Here is a 20,389-nt window from a genome sequence, read left to right as displayed (position 1 = left end):
TCCCTCCAGTAAACACCCGCTCTCTCTGAGGGTCCATGGATCAAACTCGAGCCAACATGGAGTCGTCCAGGCTTGTGCAGGTCTCCCTTACACGTGCCCGGCCAACCCCTCTTAAAGGCTCCCCTCTCCTAAATCCCACCTCTCACAGCCTTGGTTAGCGGCTGATCCTATGGCCATGATAAGTCACATGTCCATAGCACACTGAAGAGGAACCTGACAGGGGCAGTGTGACTGTGTTGCTTGCATCTCACAAAGGGTTACATTAATATTTCAAAAAGTTTTCTGTTGTGGAGAAATAATGACGTAAAGATATTTTCTCCGTACATAATAAAGATAGCTGCTCCAAACCAGTGCTAAATAAAAGCAGAATATATTGTATATCCTGTGACATTTGTAATTGAGCTTTTCTCAGTTAGGATTTTGGACTAATTTGCAAAGCTGCTGAGAAACTTGTTTTAAATTATGAAACAACCATTAAAATGGTAGACAATGTATTATATTGCGGACGGCTTCCAATTTAGAGCAATTGCACTTGATATTGTGATATTGCTTGTGATAAGACAAAATATATAACTTTTGACCACTAGGGGTCTCTACAATTTAAACAATCCCTTCCACAAAAAAAGTGTGTGTGTGTGTGTGTGTGTGTGTGTGTGTGTGTGTGTGTGTGTGTGTGTGTGTGTGTGTGTGTGTGTGTGTGTGTGTGTGTGTGTGTGTGTGTGTGTGTGTGTGTGTGTGTGTGTGTGTGTGTGTGTGTGTGTGTGTGTGTGTGTGTGTGTGTGTGTGTGTGTGTGTGTGTGTGTGTGTGTGCCCCCGTTCGTCCGTCCGTCCAACATAACAATATCAGCGCCAATAAATACTCACTTTATTAATGAACATATAAACTTATAATTTAGATACTTAGATACTATAATTCATATGTAACAAAAAGTTAGTGTATAGACCATAAATAGTCCGAGTAAGTAACAAAATATATATGACAAGTACAGTACCAACAGGATTTTCACAGGGAACATGGATAATCACGGGAATCAAAGCAGCTTCTAAAAGGGATCAAACAGATCCAGAAAAAATGTTTATAAAAAGAACAAAGAAGCGCATGCTCCATAGATAATGCACAGATTTTAATGCAGCAAAAATTATGTACCGCATATTAATTAATAAAAACACACTTGTATACAGAGCTAGCAACAAAGTCACTTAAATCCCAGATACCAATCACTGGATTAGGAGATGGCTTGTATCAATTTGAGTAGGACTCATTTTGAGTCCAAAGAACAAACAGCGTCCACTGTGGCCTCACTCCCAAGAGGCCAGCTAGATTGGAGTCCTGCCCCAGCGGCTTACAGACGGCGACCCCTAATTGTGTTAAAATCTAGCTGGCCTCTTGGGAGGGAGGAAGGACACAGTGGACAATGTTTGTTCTTTGAACTCAAAATGTAAATTAGTCCTACTCAAATTGATATAACCATCTCCTAATCCAGTGATTGGTATCTAAGATTTAAGTGACTTTTTTTTGCTAGCTCTGTATACGAGTGTGTTTTTATTAATTAATAAGCAGTACAGTATATAATTTTTGCTGCATTCAAATCTGTGCATGATCTATGGAGCATGCACTTATTTGTGTGTGTGTGTGTATATATATATATATATGTATATGTATATGTGTTTGTGTGTGTGTACATGTTGTGCCCTTTACTTGGTGGAAATCAGATTTTTCTATTGCACCTTCACTGATGAATGTGAGGCAGGCAGTGAACAGGGTTGGGTTGGCCTGCAGGGGAACCGGGAAAATCCCCAGTAGCGAGACCACAGCCCTGATGTCCCTCCTCTCCCACAGGGCAGGTCGTCCGCAGTGCCCACTCTCCCCCAGGGCAGGTCACCCACTGTGCCCCCACTCCCATCCCTGGAGCTCTCTGTGGCTCTCAAACGCAGGCACTACAGTGGGTACAGCTGGTTCAGTAGGTACAGGAAACAGAGTACCTCCTAAGTATATACAGTACAGCTATAGGGTGTGTCTTTTGCATGCTCTCACTGGCTAAAGCTCTGAGCTTTCAGTGCATTAGCTAATGGGCTGATGATATACTTATACAATTATACATACTACTGACCATATCATTGTTGCGTTTCCTCTTTTCTCTATGCAATGGGGGACATACAAAGGACGCAGTATAACATGGGCAGTGTAGGACCTGCTGAAAGGGTCGGCCTTGGTGTGGTTGCAGCTTAACATGTTTTATCCAAAAGATTGAACTAAATGACCCACACTTATGAGAAGAAAATACATATAGAAATTAATCACAATGTGTCATATTGGATGTGCATCAGGGCTTCTTTGTTTTCTGTGACTTACATGTATGTTTATATATAACAAAGGACACAAAACTGATGGTTTTTTTTAGTGAACTTACATTATGCGGAGATGTCAATGAGATTTCGTGATTTTTTTAACAAAATTTTTTTTTTGCAAAAATACTGATTTTTAGCAGAAAGAAGCCATTACAAATTGCATTTCTCCGGGGGTATGTCAGTGAAAGTATTTCCTTACCTTTAGCCCACACTGATCATAGAGCCAGTAAAGATAAAGGGAGGGGGCTTTGCCTGTGCACACTTTTGATGAACACAGTGATATCTCACCGGAGGGAGCAGCCGAATGATAGCAAGCTCCTCCCAAGTCTCAGCTCAGGGTGTCCAAACTAACTTAAAACAATTATTTAAAAATACTTATAGGTGTTTGGTTTGGGTACAAAAAAAGGTGTCAATTACGCAGATGTGACCCCTTAAACATGTCACTGTCGTTAGTACACTTTGGCCCTAGGATTAGGGAGGAACTGACCCCTTTGATAAGCACCTATTTTTCATAAGCCTAAAATGTAATACAAAAAGTATGTATAAAATGAGAAATATCTCCAACATAGAAAATAACTGGAAGATTTCACAATAAAGCATAACATCAGATAAATGAAAGGTAATTTGTGAAGAGAAGATATCATTTTGGTTCAGTTAAGTGGAGAATGCAGTTCTCATGCATTGCAGTTCAGAATGCAGGGTTAAAACCTCAGCCTGTACCAGAAAAGCAGCGCGGGCGGCCGACGGCAACCTGAAAGTTAAATCCTTTGCCATCGCTTCAGCGTTGTATGTAGATGTGGGGCTGTAGGAGGAGTTGCTTTGCATGCTGGGTTGTAATCATGGTGGTGTGCGGACAGGAAGGAAGGGTGTAAGCGAGCCGGGAGCCTGTGTTTTATATAGAGCTGCTCCTGATGGAAGAAGGGAGCAGATCAGACGGTTGTCTGATGATGAAGAGGAGGAGATCCTATAAGAGGGGAGGGTTAACACCCATGTGGCGCTGAATTAACCCCCCATGTCTCTGCCTTCCCCTCTCCTGCCCAGCCCGCTGCCTTCTGCAGTGATTACTTTGTAAGAACTGTGCTGCTTTCGGGTGAAGATCACAGAAACTGAATTGGTTACTCAAGCCCGGAATCCTGTGGATCTACATTTGATACATTGTATTTCCTTCAAGATCCCTAAAACCAAACCGGGACCATTGACCCGAAAGCTCTGGGAGATGGTGACATTTGATGTGTGTTGGAAGGACCATGGTTGAGAGGACCAGCAAATTTTTGCTGATCTTGGCTGGGTCAGTGTTTTTCATGCTGATCCTATACCAGTATGTGGGACCAGGGATGAACTTGGGATCTCCTAGTAGATATTACCAAGAGGACCTAGACCTCTTCCCCACCCCTGATCCTCACTATGTCAAGAAATATTTTTTCCCAGTGAGGGCTCTGGATAGGTCCCTCACCTTTGACATGAAGGGAGATGATGTGATAGTGTTTCTGCACATTCAGAAGACTGGGGGCACCACTTTTGGGAGACACCTGGTACAAAATGTGAGGCTGGAGATGCCCTGCGACTGCAGACCTGGGCAGAAGAAGTGTACCTGCTACCGACCTAACAGGAAAGAGACCTGGTTATTCTCTCGTTTCTCCACTGGTTGGAGCTGTGGACTCCATGCAGACTGGACAGAACTTACCAACTGTGTGCCAGGGGTGCTGGATAAGAAGGAAACATCCATGAAGATCAGAAGGTAGGTTATGCCACTATGCTACCCACCAAGTCTTCCTTACAGGGAGATTTTGGGAAGAACATTTGGGAATCTCTTATTTTTTTTTTATTGGAGTGATGTTGGGGGGTATAAAGTGGGGGGAAAAAACTATTAAGTAATTATCAGGTATTTTTCCTAAATATATGGGATTTCCAATACGACTGCCATTGCCTAACCCTATGTTCATACTGCCCCCATATCAGGGAGACTTCGATAGTAAAAGAGCATTATCTACTTCCAAATGTTGATTTATGGGAGTCAGCCATGAAAACCAGGGGGGTTGGTGAGGTTGCAGTGCCACCATACTGATCAGTATTGAACACCTCCTTACATGGAGACTTTTTGTAACTATAGAGAGACCTCTTATTTTTAACGTGCAATGATGGAGTTGTTGGAGAAAATGCTAGCAATTTGAGGGATTGGCCTTTTTAAAGAGATGAGTGCTTAACCAAATGGATGAATGCAATCTTATGTTTATCTTGGTACCTGTTTATCAGGGATACTTCAGGGGAAATAATTGCATTTCCTACTGATTATAAGCAAGGTGACTTCTATGAAGTTCAGAAGGTGGGTGAGGTCATCTTGCCCCATGTTGGTCTATATTGGACACCTCTTACTGTGGAAACGTGCTATAGCCATATAAGAGATCTCTTCATTTCACAATGTGGTGAAGGAAGTAGACACTAAAATATATATATATATATATATACACACACACACACACACACACACACACACACACACACACACACACACACACACACACACACTAATATAGGATATTCCCTAAAATTAAGGAACAGCCACAGTCCAATTGTTCTCCTTTGTTCAGGAACACGCCCTAATCGTTACCTGAAAAGTTAAGCATGTTTCTACTTCTGCCTAAAGCAAATGAATGGGAAGATTGAGAGATTTCCTTTGGTTGAAACAGGCAATTCTTATTTTCGGGTAAAGCACAGTATTTGCAAAAGTCTTGGTATATTCTGTAACAATAGACGTTAGCTATTTTTAAAACCTATATCTTTTTTATGTCTTCCAAAATTTCTGTGAAACCTGAAATTTAAATTATATATTTTTTAATGTATTTGGGATACATTTTTCTTATCAAATAGTTTTCCCATAATGTCCAATTTCTGCTCAGTACTGTTAGGATATTTTGAAAAAATGTGTTATTGGTGCTTGTTTTCTTTTTTCAAAATATACCATCAAATTTTAGCCAAAGTTTTTTTTAACCAATCATGTTAACTTTTCCTATTATTAACTTTTGCATAAAAAATGCAGTCTTATTTTGCATATCAAAGAGGTGCACTAAATCTGAATTATTTGTTAATGTCTTCTAATGTACACTGTATATTTGTCAGCATACACATTCTTGATTTGATAATAGAAGGATTTCAATGCTTAGTTGTAGTATAAGGGACGGATAGTGTATTCAGCGCTGTACATAGAATCTACAGGCACAGAGTTCGCAATCTCATGTTTGGCTCCCGAAGCAGAGCAAGATGATATTAACTTAAGGAAGTTAAACCTTCAGGCTTTTTATGGCTTATTCAGAGGTCATATAGAGATGACACTTTCACCAGCCAGGTCAAAGTGTTTAGCAACTACCTTTAGGCTACTCTCTCCACTTCGTGACATTTAGGTCTTTTCAGAAGACCTCATTTACTGCTTCTGATGCAATAGATACAGATTTTGTTGGAATGGTGGAGCGCAGAGGTGTAAAAAAATAAATAAAGGATTCTTTAGTGAAATAAAGTTTATAATGTGAAAAGAGCTGTGTGTGAGTCTCAATCTATACACTCAGTCATATATCAACTCTTGTTGCAAAATGTGTATTGGTCCAGACCCTGATATTTTCTCTCCTCTTTGTAGGGATCCCGTATCAGAATAAGAAAGGGCAAGACATTAGTGTAGCACGTAAAAGAATATATGTATTGCGCACACATTTGGTAGGTTAAAAATGGGCATATAGTGTAAACACCGCGGGATTGTGGCAACAAATTTAAAGCAGCAGTCCAAGCTGCCGTTTAAAAAAAATAAATATATATATATATATATTCTCCCCCCCCTTTTTTTTTTAATATGTGCATCAATACAATCCACACAATAAGTAATTAGATAAGTTGTCGATAGACCCGTTCTCCTGTGATCGAAGATTCGACTCGGGGGTTCACTAAATGGCTGTCAGTGCAGCAGAAGGGGACCAAAGATGCAAAGTTCAGTGGGGAAGATCATGTGACCAGGCGGTAATTGGTGCACTGCTAGGGAGAGGGCAGGAATCAAAAAGGGGTGTGCCAGAGCCTGTTTCAGAAGAGGAGGGGGATGTGACTTTGTAAATGTTGCTATAGAAACAAAAAAATGCTTGTTGTTTTATAACACATTAAAAATGTCATTCACAATGGTTTAAAAAAAAAATGCTACAAGCTTTTCTCATAGTACCGAAATGATTTATTAAAAGAAACACGTGTAAGATATTGCTTGGTCTGCAGCTTCAAGCTCCAACCTCGAGACTCCGATCGCTGGCTTTCTCCGGAGGCTGACGTGCCTTCTGGAGGGCATATTCTTTACAGTGCGAAACTTCTGTCTTGTCTGCACTTGTCAGTCACTGTGTGTAATCGGTGCATTCTGGACTCGCGTTTCGCCAACAATGACTTCCTCAGGAGTCAATAATCTGATGCAATGCAAGAATGAACTCTTGCAACATGGTTGAGTTAAAGGAGCAGCCTCACATAGGACACAAAAAAAATATATAATATAAAAAAACTGATATACCCAAATGGGTTTATTCATTAGTCATGGCTCTATCGTGTGAGTGATGGTGCCCCAATCGGCACAACCGCACTTTAATAAATGACCCCTGCACAAAAGAACCACTTGGGCCACTGTGTCTGCCCATGTTCTTATATGTTGTAAAACTTAAGACCCTATTTGATCCCTGGCTTTCGTATTTAGGATAACCTTATGTCTATCCCAAGCATTTTTACTTTTCTTCATTGGTGTTGGCCTCATCCACCGCTGTTGGGAGGCTATTCCACGAAACCACCACTCCTTTTCATTAAAAAATACTTCCTCACATTTCCCCTGAGCCTCTCACCGTGCCGCTTCAGCGCACACAATGTCTTGTTCTAACCCTTCTTTCTCTGAAATATGATTCCTTGTGCATTGTTTCATATGTATGTGTGTGTGTGTGTGTGTGTGTGTGTGTGTGTGTGTGTGTGTGTGTGTGTGTGTGTGTGTGTGTGTGTATATGTGTGTGTGTGTGTGTATATGTATATATAAATATAGGTATACGTTACCAGCAGGAATGTGCACATACCTCTGATGAAGATCCCTCTGTGCGGATCGAAACTTTTTGTATTTTGTGCTGATTATTTCTTTAATACAATTACTTTGGATTATACTTTTGAGTGCTGTCGTCTTTGTGCCATCATTCCAGCTGGTAACGTATACCTGTATTAGTTTATGGCCACAGCACAAGACCTATCAAGTTTATTTACTGGAGTGCTGGATAATATATATATATATATATATATATATATATATATATATAACCATAATACTGAGTTAAGTTATGGCGAGTAAAAAAAGTGACAAAAACCCTCCACAGGAAAGCAAATATGCAAATATAGCTGTATGCTCATCTGCATGTCTTAGGCAGGTCTGCAACCCCACCTTTCCCCATTATCACCCAGCATACAGCACTTCCACTGCAGCAAGGGATTCTGGGAAATGACATGCAAATGAGCACACAGTGTCACTTTTTGCCTCAATAACCATTTTTAACATAGGGAACCATGTTAAAAATGGTTATTGAGGCAAAAAGTGACACTGTGTGCTCATTTGCATGTCATTTCCCAGAATCCCTTGCTGCAGTGGAAGTGCTGTATGCTGGGTGATAATGGGGAAAGGTGGGGTTGCAGACCTGCCTAAGACATGCAGATGAGCATACAGCTATATTTGCATATATATATATATATATATATATATATATATATATATATATATATATATATATATATATATATATATATATATATATAGCACCTCACAGCAGTAATAATACATGTGACATAATATTATAACACATAATGGAAATAAGCGCTTCAGACTACAATCTATCCCCCTCCATACTATTCAAAGTAATAGTAGTAATAATTTAGATGAGGCTTATAAAAATATCTTGGCATACTTTATACCGTACTTATAAATACAGTATATATATATACAGTATATATATATATTTTTTTTAAGTGTTCACTTACAGTTATGCCATTAAATCTCCCTGTCTTTAGTTCACCTGAAGCGTCATTTCATGTTACAGAAATGCTTGTAGGTAAATAAATAAAACATATGCACACTATACACATACATACTGGATGGATTGTCATACTACACTATATTTTGTAGCTTATAGGGGTTTATTCTGCTCAGGACGTTTTTAGATGAAATTCCCCATACATATCTCAATCCAAAAACTGGCTGATCAGATAAATAAACAACATTCCATAAATAAAAGTATCACTTCAACGTTACTGGTTTTATATTCCCTGTTTAATATCATCGCTTTTTACAGAACCAGAACTATTTTTGTGGGGTACCAAGCACCCTAACAATAAACTCTGAATAGCGATTCACATACTGTATTTATTATTTTTAGTAATGAGGCTGGAATACTTATAGGTAATGAATTCATGTCTTTTCCACCATATTTCTGAATTATTAAATGTAGTTTAGATACTAATTTATTTTATTTGTTGAGAGATATGGCAGCCTTTTTTCCCCCTACAAAAACGCAGCTGTATTTCCGCTTTCACTTAATTCACTTTAAAATATTTCTCCTTCCCAGATCTATCAGAAAATGCAAATAATTATATTTAATGTTTGTAGTTCTGTACTGTGAATCCCTTGGGAGACCAAGCTTATTAATATTATTAAAGCCATCTAAATGGATCAGCGCTGTATTAAATTTCCCCATGTCTCAGAAAAGGCTTGCCCATGCCTGGTAAATATATTATGAGAAGTCTCTAACAAGGTGTATTAGCAAATGCCATTCCCACTGGTATGCAGTGCAGCACCGTGTGAAATGTAATAAGACATCATTAAGGACAGATCTTATACTTGCCATTATTTTATATTGATGGCTTATTTGGGGGCATATAAGGCAGTGGTGCAGTTTCACAAATCCAGCTTTGTATAATAGTATAGTGTTTTCCAATCTTGGTTAAGGAACCCTATAATTATATTGTGGTATTCTGCGGAACCCCAACCCTCTCTAATAGTGCATCTTAAATTAGATGCATTGTAAATTCTTCTGTATTTGGTACAATTTTCAAATGACCAGAAAAATTGAAGGGAACCCTTTAGGGATGCTTGGGTAACCCAACTGTTCGTAGGAACCCCTGTTGAAAGACACTGTAATAGTATATAGCATGTGTTTAAACCATTGTATGTGTAATTGTATTTATATAGCGCTACAGTCTACACATCGCTGTACAAGGCATGTAAAGTACAAACAATAGGGATAGGTGCAACTGGTAAATTACAACATAAGGCAAAGGGAGACACTGGCCCCAATGGTGTTTGACGAATATTGAGTGGAAGAGCATTGCATAGGTAGGGAGAAATTAGTGATAAGGTTTAAGACGAGATAGGGCTGTGGAGATAAAAGATGCAAAGACAAGGTAACCTTGGGTTGAGTAGAAGAGGCAAGTATCGAGAGATCAGAGGTGTGTATCTATCTCTCTCTACTTGTAGTTTGATTGTGTATCAGTGAATTTGTGCTGTGATTAAAGCAGTTCCAAGTGATGGCATTAGGACTCACGAGCTATAAATGGCAGAGGGCACCATTAACCTCTATGCTACCAGAGAAGCCTCCAAGGCATGGATCTAAAGTTTACATATAACCGAAAGCTTACAAAATATTAGCCTTCTGGTTCCGCTGTGTATAATTTACTCATGTTTTGTGTGTGTGTGTGTGTGACTCTCTCACACACCACACCAAACCCCACACACACAACTTGATTCCAAGAGATAACAAAGATGAAGATGACTGCCAAAAGTAAGATGGGAGAATGTAATCAGAAAAGTTGCTGAAGCAACGTGGAGAAGAGGGGCGTGCAACTGCAGTACCTGGGCTGAAGGAGTGGCTCGTGAGTAAAGATATGGTCGCTGGTAACAAAGATACGGAGTGTAAATCCGGGGAACCTGACTCAATTCCCGGTGTCGGCTCCTTGTGACCTTGGGCATGTCACTTTATCTCCCTGTGCCTCAGGCACCAAAAACATAGGTAGCAAGCTCATCTGTGCAGGGACTGTGTCTGCAACAATCCTATGTGCTGCGCACTAACTATACTGTAATTGTGAAGCGCTTTAAGTTGTTATTATTGGGGAGGCCTTAATCCAGCAGTGGACTGACAAGGGCTGAAAATTGTGATGATTATATAATCATCCTCTTCAGACCTTGTTGACCCACTGCTGGATGAAGCCTCCCCAATGATCTCCTAGGTAATGCAGTTGCAAGCCTCTCCGCCATGTAGTTCTAATGCCTTTTTATGTTCTTTCCCTAACGCGCTTGTCTTGGGTACCTACAGTATTCAAATAAATAGTTTTTTTTCTTTTTTTTCAGTTCTTTTATTGTGGGAGATGTCTATGGAATTCTTTTCATTGTTGCTACTCTATTACCCATCCCATCACTGTCTGCTGAATCAGGCTTGTATTGTGACTGGGTCTTATTGTTCTTAAATTAAGATTTACCAACAGCTGCAGGGTTTTTTTTTTTTGTGGTTGAAGGATTTGTACGGCAAACTTACCCTCCGGAAAATAAATGTTTGTATTGCTCATTTATTTGTGTCGGTTCATTATGAAGTGGAAATGAAAATCGTGATACATGAAAACGGTGAATGAAAGCACGTTTTCTTTATTGTACAGATACTATAGGTGAAGTCCCACTTGTCTGTCAAATATTCTGGTTTACAAGTCTGTAGAAAATCTGTGAAGAATAACCCATAGTGGATGAAACATGTATTTCTTAAGCTGCCTACTGGTGTAATAGTCGTCCTTATTAACATGCTATTGTCTTATTTGTATCTGGGGAAATATGAACATTGTTTGCTTTTCTCCAATAACAATGAATTCCAGCTACTTTTCTCTGAGTGCTTAATAATTACCTTGCTAACAAAGATCTGACTAACACTTTGTCTGATCAGCATAAGATATTAACGATTGTAAATAAACACCGAAGCTTTTGTTCACCATGCAAATCTTAAACGTTTATCAAACAATTTCACAATATTTGTACGTCCTGGTCTTTTTTTTTATTTTTTTTATTTAAAATGTTAATCAGCAGCATTTAATCTATTAACCATGCCACGGTCCTTATTCACTTTTGTCCTAGGAGGGACTGCCCTTGAAAGGCTTGTTATATAATCCGAACTGTTTTCTTTTAAATAATGCTTTTTATATAGTATATTCTTCTATCTAGTCTATCTCCAACATATTGGTAGCTCCCTGTTAACGGGAGCGGTAGTGTCTGCTGTGTATGAGTGTGCATGCATGTATTTTCTCAAAAAAAAAATATATATATATATATCTCAAATAAGATCATTTATTTTGTCATGATATACTGTACGTGTTACGGTCCCTCACTGGATCTCTTTTTTTTATTATCAAGAAGTGTGTAGGATTTTTTATACAATGTATCTATTAATCCTGACTATAGCACCTTCATAAATGTGCCTTACAACGTGTGTGTGTGTGTGTGTGTGTGTGTGTGTGTGTGTGTGTGTACAGACATATACACACACACACCAATAAATGTGCTCCTGATTTAATGTAGCAAGGTGAAGTAATCTGCCAGTTTGTTTAGCTTTGATTTCTCGGCCTGCCGCCAGCCTTTTATTGTTCTCGCTGATTAGCATATCAATGTGTCACACCCCTTTCTATATGGATAGACAACCTTGCTCATTTAGGCTAAGGCCCCAGTGCCTCCGCTGCACGCGCGCCCGCGAGGCTGGCGGCGCGTGCAGCCGATTCTCCGGTCTGCAGGAACGGAGACTGGGGGGGGGGGCGTGGCGGGAGAGTGACAAGGGCGTGGCCATGACGTCACCCGGCAGGTTCGCCCTCATTGGCTGAACCGCCGGGGGGCGTGGCCTAGCGCTCCGTCGCGGGTCCTTCTCTCAATTCTATTGAGAGCAGGAGAAACTCTCGCCACAGCGCTGCGGCCCCCCTCTCAGCGGGCCCGGCGCCATTGAGGGGACGGTTCTCGTCTCCGCTGCATCCGCCACAGCGGGCGCTGAAGTAGCATGCGGGGCCTCAGCCTTACACAGCGGAGGAAGCTTGGTGGTAATGTCACCTGATAAAATCCTGGGGACCTTTTTTTTTTTTGTCAAGGTTATATTTTTATTAGTTTATTTTTAATTTTTTTTTTAATTTATTTATCAAATGTTTTAGAAGGAAGTAATACATTGAGTTACTTCTCGTTTTCAAGTATGTCCTGTTAAGATGACAAATAATATATTGTTACAAATACATAGTTGCAGAAGTGAACAGGGTATACATTACATACAAGACATAGCATACACAGAGATAATATATATTATAGGCGTATGTAACAGTTACAGACCAGATTAAAATGTGAGACAGCTTTAGCTTTGAAAGAACTTAGACTGGTGGTGGCTGTGAGAGTCTCCGGTAGATTGTTCCAGTTTTGGGGTGCACGGAAAGAGAAAGAAGAGCAGCCGGATACTTTGCTGAACCTAGGGACCATGTACAGTTTTTTGGAGTCAGATCTCAGGTAAGTTCTGCGTGTGGTAGGGGTGAGGAGCTTGTTCAGGTAGACGGGTAGCTTGTCCAGATTGTATTAGTTTACCAGGAAACAATTTTTGTGATGGACCAACGCGTTTTGGGAAGACCCCAGTAAATAAAGTTGTTGAGAGTACAGCCCAAGCAGGAATCAAACTCAAGATGGACACCCTTGACGCTGTTGCACCCTCTTGTTCCAAGCTTGCAGTCAAAAGTAACACAGCACCGGCTGGGAAATTTCTTTAAGAAACTCCTTAAGAGCTCAGGGCAGCTCTTGCGCTCCTATTGGCTGAAACTCGCAACCTTCAGCTGATTAGACGAGCAGTTAAATTATTGCTGTGCATAATGGGATAAGGGGAACCTCCCACCTCTATACATAAATAATTCAAATGAAAATGTTTCATTGATAAACCCTTCTTTGCTAGGTGTAGACCGGTGGTGTGTGTGTGTGTGTATGTGTATATGTATGTATGTGCATGTATATATATATATGTATATATGTATGTATGTATATATATATATATATATATATATATATATATATATATATATATATATATATATATATATATATATATATATATATATATATATATATATATATATATATATAATTTATTTTTTAATTTTTTAATTGGCAAAAGTCACAAGAACCACCCACACTGGAATCTTGGTCTTATACAAATATCCATAGGTAAATATTGGTTGATTATGTTTATTTTATGAGCCAGTCACGTAGCGCATATATTAAAAAAAAAAAAAGAAAAAAGACATATATAAAATGCTTTCACTTTCCCATTTGTTTTAATTCTTTATTTCTGGGTCTATTAAAGATGGCCCCCCTTGTTTTTTTTTTTAAATTATTTTAATTTTATTTTAAACTGCTTCTTAACATTGGAGTATTTTCTCAGTTCTGCTAAGTGACGCTTCACAAAAGCTGTGTGTTTTGCATACATAAAGCAGCAACCTCCCCCCCACCCCCCATAAGCCTATATAAGTTTAACTCCTATAATGTTAGTATTGTACCTCCCTGAGCATGTGCTGCAATTTCATAAAAAGTTGTCTTTCGTGTATAAAAACCACAATTTTCTTAATATCTGGCGCCTGAGCTTTCTATAGTAACCTTGACACTGCACTGGGCTCTGGAGAGTGCTCATTTTTAACCTGGACACTTAATATTTCAGATGCTTGTACCTTCTGAGCAAAGCATCAGATTTAAAAATGGAATACCATGCAGACTGCTGCTTTAATAATAGTAGCCACGATGCTAGATTGCCAAGGGTTTAATATGCTGCTGGTGGGCACTTAAATATGCTATGTGTACGCTTTTTATTTTTTAATTTTTTTCAACCCTATGTTTCAAAGCTTTACTGAAATATCTATTTACTCTTTTGATATGAAACATAAACAAGTGGGTAATTGCTAATGTAATTATTATGACTGTACTGGCTTTTCCTGCTTGGTAAGTTTCCTTGTACTCCCTCTCAATGTACAGTATTATAATCATAAAGATTATTATTATTATTATTATTGTTCTGTGTATTTTATTCTTAAATGTAGTTTCGTTTTTCGGACGAACGTGAAACTGTTTTTTTAAAGGTACAGACAGTCCTGTCCAAAAATCAACTTGGAGAGCCAAGCAAGTCACATAAGCGCAGCCAATTATTAAGCACTACCTGACATACAGTATGTATTTTCCCCAATAGCAAATTAAAATCTACTGGCTTGAAAACAATTGTAGTTATAATGGTGAGTCTGTGGATGCTATCCCTTTTCCCAGAATCCTCTGCTCATTTCGCGTTCACTTTGTATTGGGCCATCCTCAAGCTGGACAAAGGCCGCGTCCATGGTCGGTGTGCGCTCACGACCGTGCGCGTGACGTCACCCACGTTTTTCGCTGCAGTGATTTGTGGACTAGGTAGATGCGATCGGGGGGCGTTGTGGGGGGGCCCTCATTGGGTGAGCCGCTCATGTGTCCTGACCGTCGCACCGCAGAATCAAATGTAACTGATTCTTCGTGCAGGCGCACGTGCGGTCTATGGCCGCGATCATTGCCTTAAGGCATTGTGATCGCGCCGCATGCGCACTCCTCCGCGCGGCCTCACCGATCATGGGCGCGGTCTTATACTGTCATCCGATTTCTGTCGGCCATGTCATTTTATTTCAGGTAGCAGGGATTTTCAGTACTTTCTCCTACTTGGGAAGGTCCGAGAGCAGACAGGGTTGCCCCTTTTCATAGCTATTGGTGTCTACATCAAGGCACAAAAAAGTTTGCTTTGAGGCACTGCACTATTCTCTCTCTTGGAATTTGTACAAAATACTGTACAAGGAAAGTCTTAAGCAAATGGTCAAAACGAGAGCGATCGGCCAGCTTGACCCAAGGGCAAAATGTGACGGAAGATAAGGACCTCTTGGTCCACCTTGTCTGCCCATTTTTTAATCTGCTCTACAACCTCAGACCCTATTTGATCTTTAGGTTTCTCTCACATTTAGGATATCCTTATGTCTATCCCAAGCAGTTTTTAATGTCTTTACCGTGTTCTCCTCTCCCCACAACATCTCGTGGGAGGATATTCCACGAATCCACCGCCCTTTGCGTGAAGAATTCCTTCCTCACGTTTTCCCCTGAGCCCCCCACCCACCAGCTCCAGCTGTAGACAACCCCGATTTTAGATGTTGAATGGATTTCTGGAATGATACCTCATGGTGGGAAACATTCGGGTTTTTCATAGATGAAATGACAGTCTGTGCAGCTTTTAACAGCTTATAGGATTCTTCTTCAAGTGGGAACAAATTAATAATGTGGTAATCCCTCAAGCTTCAGAGTTATCGAATCTCACCACATATTTGTTCTCGGCTGCAAATTCCCACACCCACACACTGTATGTTACTGTCTGATTTACACACACCCATCCTTATCCCTTCCGGGGAATTTCACAGTGTGTACGGCGAGGATGAGCGTCTGTCGGATTTATGTAACAAAAACATGGTACTGTACTGACTATAATTGTATTAATATTATGTTTCTTATGTAGCTCTAACAGTGTAAATATACTTATTACAATGAGTGTGTGTCTGTGTGTACACATCTGCTTTTTTTCTGGGGTGTGAATTTTCGTTCCTGGGACCCCCCCTCTTACAGTTTTTTAGGTGTTCTGTTCCCATCGCGGGGAAACAAAATGGCTGCTAAACTGCAGGCCAATGGGAAGGCGGGTGACTTTGCTGCTTTCTCTCAAATGACCGTGGGCTGAAAATAACACTGTTCAGTTCCTGAGGACCTCCCGGTTTTGAATCTTGTTGTAATATTTATTTCAGTTTTGGAAGAATTGCTGCTTTCAAATTACGATTGCCCTGATGTGCTCCCTTGACCCTACTGTGGATGTGTTATTTTTTTTCAGACCAAATGTCTGCAGCTGGTATCTTCATAACACACAGCGTTGCATTGTTCATCTACAGTACACTGGCACTTTTACTCCCCAAATATTTATAGGTTGGCACACCAAATATTTTTTTTAGCTGTGACTGCAGTGTTGGGAATTGTAATAAAATGGTCCAATGTTAGTTACTGTGGTCTGCTCTTTGGGCCAACATGGTATTGTTGTCTCTCTGTGGCCTTCTTGTATAGTGGATATGTGGGTTACTGAGGCGTTGCTCTCTAATTGCATCCAAATTTGTAGGTTTTAAGCTACATTTTTTCTGTTTAAAAGAAGTTCAATAGGGAAAAGCTAATCTGCAGAGACTGCTAGAGTGCGAGAAACACGCCGATCTGAGCGCACATGTCCTCTCTCTACAATAGGTACAGACTTGGCTTGTGTTGCTGATGTCACGGGTGGCTGCAAAGCACCGACGTACGTTTCACGCTAAAAGCGCTTCACAGGTGCTCTCCCCTCCCTCCCCCACATTCTTTCACACTTTTTTTTAGCACACTGGTTATTGTGTTTCGAGTGTCGGTTCCACTTTCATTTTGGTTTTTATCTGTTACACTGGAATAGGCGACTAGTGCCAATTCAGTTACCTCTAATATCTGGTTAATATGCTACTTACCACTCATACCACATTGCCACACTTGGCTCTTCACTACTCTACTCCACTACCCCTTTTTTGATGTGTAGTAGCTGATTCATGTCAGCACTTCGAGTTGGATTGTTGTGTCTGACCATTTATAGTATCCCATAGATTAGAAGAAATTGACCTATCTCAATATCTTATTGTATTAGCAATTTTGAGTGAAGATTGTTTTATTGTGGCTACACTTTCCATCCATTTAAAGAGTGCTAGTTTGGGAAGGGCCCTTTCTCTTCTTTATATACTCCTAGAATATTCCCGTTTTGCACCTTTTATCTACTCCTTTATAGGCTGATGCAAGAGTCATAACCCCTCCTCGGTTCCCTTCTTTATCGGTGTACATACACACACACACACACACACACACACACACACACACACACACACACACACACACACACACACACACACACACACACACACCCACACGTTTGGGCTCTCTAAGTATAATGAATCTCTTAAATTGTTTGGGGAACAAGTACTTATTTCCGCCCCTTCCCCCGAGTAGATAAAACGAGCCCCAGATGTGCTGGGAACGAGTGTGTAATAATGGTGATCACGTTTAACCCGCCTTTGATGCCGCGCAGGGTTTTACGAGCTGCCTCGCTGCAAAGTCCGGGCTGAGAACTGCCAGGTTGCAAAGCCCTAAACCGCTTTATTACCGACCCGATCAGCGCTGGTCAGAGGGAACCCATTTCCCACCACTCACTGACGCCTCCTATGAAGTCAATCTTCTTTCTCTTTTTTCTTCTGCAGGGAGAGTTGAGAAGATCAACTGCTTAGTCTGAGAATGTCATTAAATTCGAATGGAATTCTAGCCCTGTCTGTGCGCAGCTGACTTGGGCTATAAGGCCGCCCAACAAACATCCTGGCCTGATTTGGGGTTGTAACCCTAGTCATTTCATAATTGGTAACACTTGAGCCCTTTTTTTGTCCTGATCACTAGCACACATACACAGGCGGCCGAATACACACCCATTAACACACGCATGCAATATGCTCACAAACCTATACACAAGGAAATACCCTTATTTGCATATGCACAGTCACACTGCTGGAATTGTGTTGCAAGTCTGGGCTTTTTTGATTATTTGAGTGCTGTGGTCTGGAGATCTAGAAATGTACCCGATATATTGGTTCTCTTGGACTCCAATACATTTAAAAAAAAAAAAAAAATGTAATCTTTAACTTACCTGCGTAGTGCTGTTTTTCTTTATCTAGTTCAGTGTTTTTCAACAGGGGTTCCCAAAGCCATCCCTAAAAGGTTCCCTGCGATTATAAGTTAATTTGAAAATTGTTCCAAATACAGAAGAATTAACAATGCATCTGATCTGACACGCTATTAAAGAGGGTTGGGGTTCCTTACAATACATCCGATCAGACGCGCTATTAGAGAGGGTTGGGGTTCCTTACAATGTATCTGATCGCAGACGCGCTATTAGAGAGGGTCGGGGTTCCTTACAATGTATCTGATCTCAGACGCGCTATTAGAGAGGGTTGGGGTTCCTTACAATGTATCTGATCGCAGACGCGCTATTAGAGAGGGTTGGGGTTCCGCAGAACTTCACAATATAATTATAGGGTTCCTTAACCAAAAAAAGGGTGAAAACCACTGATCTAGTCCAACACTGAGACGGTCATCCCAGTTGCTGCCGTGTGTGTGTGTGTGTGTGTGTGTGTATACAATCTTGGCAAGCTCGAAACCCAGTCCCACCGTATTGTATATTTATTTGTGCCAACTGGAGTGCTAGAAAAGAAAATGCAGAACTTGCACTCAATGTTGGTATAGTGCGGCCTGCAGTCAGGGTGCTAGGATCCTCTGTCTGTAGCACTGGGTGCACACACACTACATTACAGCATAGGATCAGCATTCAAGAAAAGAACTGTTAGATAATTAAAGGAAGAAACAAACTGGAATTATGCTGCTATTTTAATATACAAAACAAAAAACAAGTATCAACTGAAAATGGAACACAGAATAGAGACAGACACCTACTGTACCCACAAACAAAGCAACGTTTCAAGGCTCCCCGACCCCTTCCTCAGTGCTACACATTTATATCTACGTGCTACACATTTATATCTACGTGCTACACATTTATATCTACGTGCTACACATTTATATCTACGTGCTACACATTTATATCTACGTGCTACACATTTATATCTGCGTGCTACACATTTATATCTACGTGCTACACATTTATATCTACGTGCTACACATTTATATCTGCGTGCTACACATTTATATCTACGTGCTACACATTTATATCTACGTGCTACACATTTATATCTGCGTGCTACACATTTATATCTACGTGCTACACATTTATATCTACGTGCTACACATTTATATCTACGTGCTACACATTTATATCTACGTGCTACACATTTATATCTGCGTGTAGAGCAATAGAAGGGGGGGAGGTATATTTATTTATAAAATATTTTACCAGGAAGTAATACATTGAGAGTTACACCTCTCGTTTTCAAGTATGTATATAGTGAGGGGTCTTGCTGATCACAAATCAAATTAATGTTGAGGACATCACGCTTGGGGTGAAATAACTGCTGAAAATCCAGGACTGACCAAGTTTAGTGTGTGTGCGTGTGTGTATCACGTTTGTGGTGAAGTGCCTGCAGAAGATCCGGGACAGACCAAGTTTAGTGTGTGTGTGTGTGTGTGTGTGTGTGTGTGTGTACACAAAGTTTAGTATGTGCACACTTTTAATGAGGTCAGTGCAAGTCCTTCTGTTAAATTCTCCCAAGCAGACCCTGGGGGGGGAAAGAGACACAAACCATTCTCGCACTCCTCCCAGTATCTCAGTATCACTTCCCTTAACGACTCTGTTGTTCAGTAAATGATCAATTAGTTTCTCGCTTACATGGGTAATTCTCAGGCCTGTGTTGTTTGTTGAGGGAGAGTTAAACAGGGGAGAGTTTGCTCTGCAATGTGTTGCTTGCTCTGTGTGTAAGTGTCCTGCCCTCCACTGTGCCATTGCATCTGCAAATTGGATCAACTTGTCCCATTGTTTATTTGGAGACAGTGTAAACAGACCTGTCTGCAAGGGTTATGTCCCTCTGCCAAGTCTGGTAATATATCTTAATATACTATGTTTAGTTTATAGGCTGCTTGTTTGAGTTCCTGTTTTAAGGTGCAATCCCCAAAAAACATTTAATCAACAATTGAACAATCCAATTGGCTGATTTAATTTCATGTAACCATGCTAAAAGCAAAGATTTTACCTCTTTTTTTTTTTTTGGGAGGTTAATTACATATTGCATTTCTTAGTAGGGGCAGAAGGTGTTTGGGAACCAAGTGTTTTACTCTTGGCCCACCCTTGTCCTTCTTGGCCAATAAAGATAAGGGGGACATGAGGAATTTGCCTGTGCAAACTCTTGTTGAACACACACTATCATT

The 20,389-nt window shown here is 40.3% G+C and overlaps 1 protein-coding gene across 1 annotated transcript in view; it reads left to right on the top strand.

Moving 5' to 3' along the window:
* Positions 1–3,166: 3,166 nt before the first annotated feature.
* Positions 3,167–20,389, top strand: part of HS6ST1 (heparan sulfate 6-O-sulfotransferase 1) — a 121,646-nt gene continuing 104,423 nt past the window's right edge. The window contains exon 1 of the mRNA XM_075570344.1: positions 3,167–4,087. Coding sequence (XP_075426459.1) covers positions 3,579–4,087 — 509 coding nt within the window. The 5' untranslated portion in view covers positions 3,167–3,578. The remainder of the gene's footprint in view (positions 4,088–20,389) is intronic.

The sequence above is a fragment of the Ascaphus truei genome, chromosome 14 (genome assembly GCF_040206685.1).
Source record: "Ascaphus truei isolate aAscTru1 chromosome 14, aAscTru1.hap1, whole genome shotgun sequence".
Classification (NCBI taxonomy): domain Eukaryota; kingdom Metazoa; phylum Chordata; class Amphibia; order Anura; family Ascaphidae; genus Ascaphus; species Ascaphus truei.
This window is presented reverse-complemented; position numbering and strand designations above follow the sequence as displayed.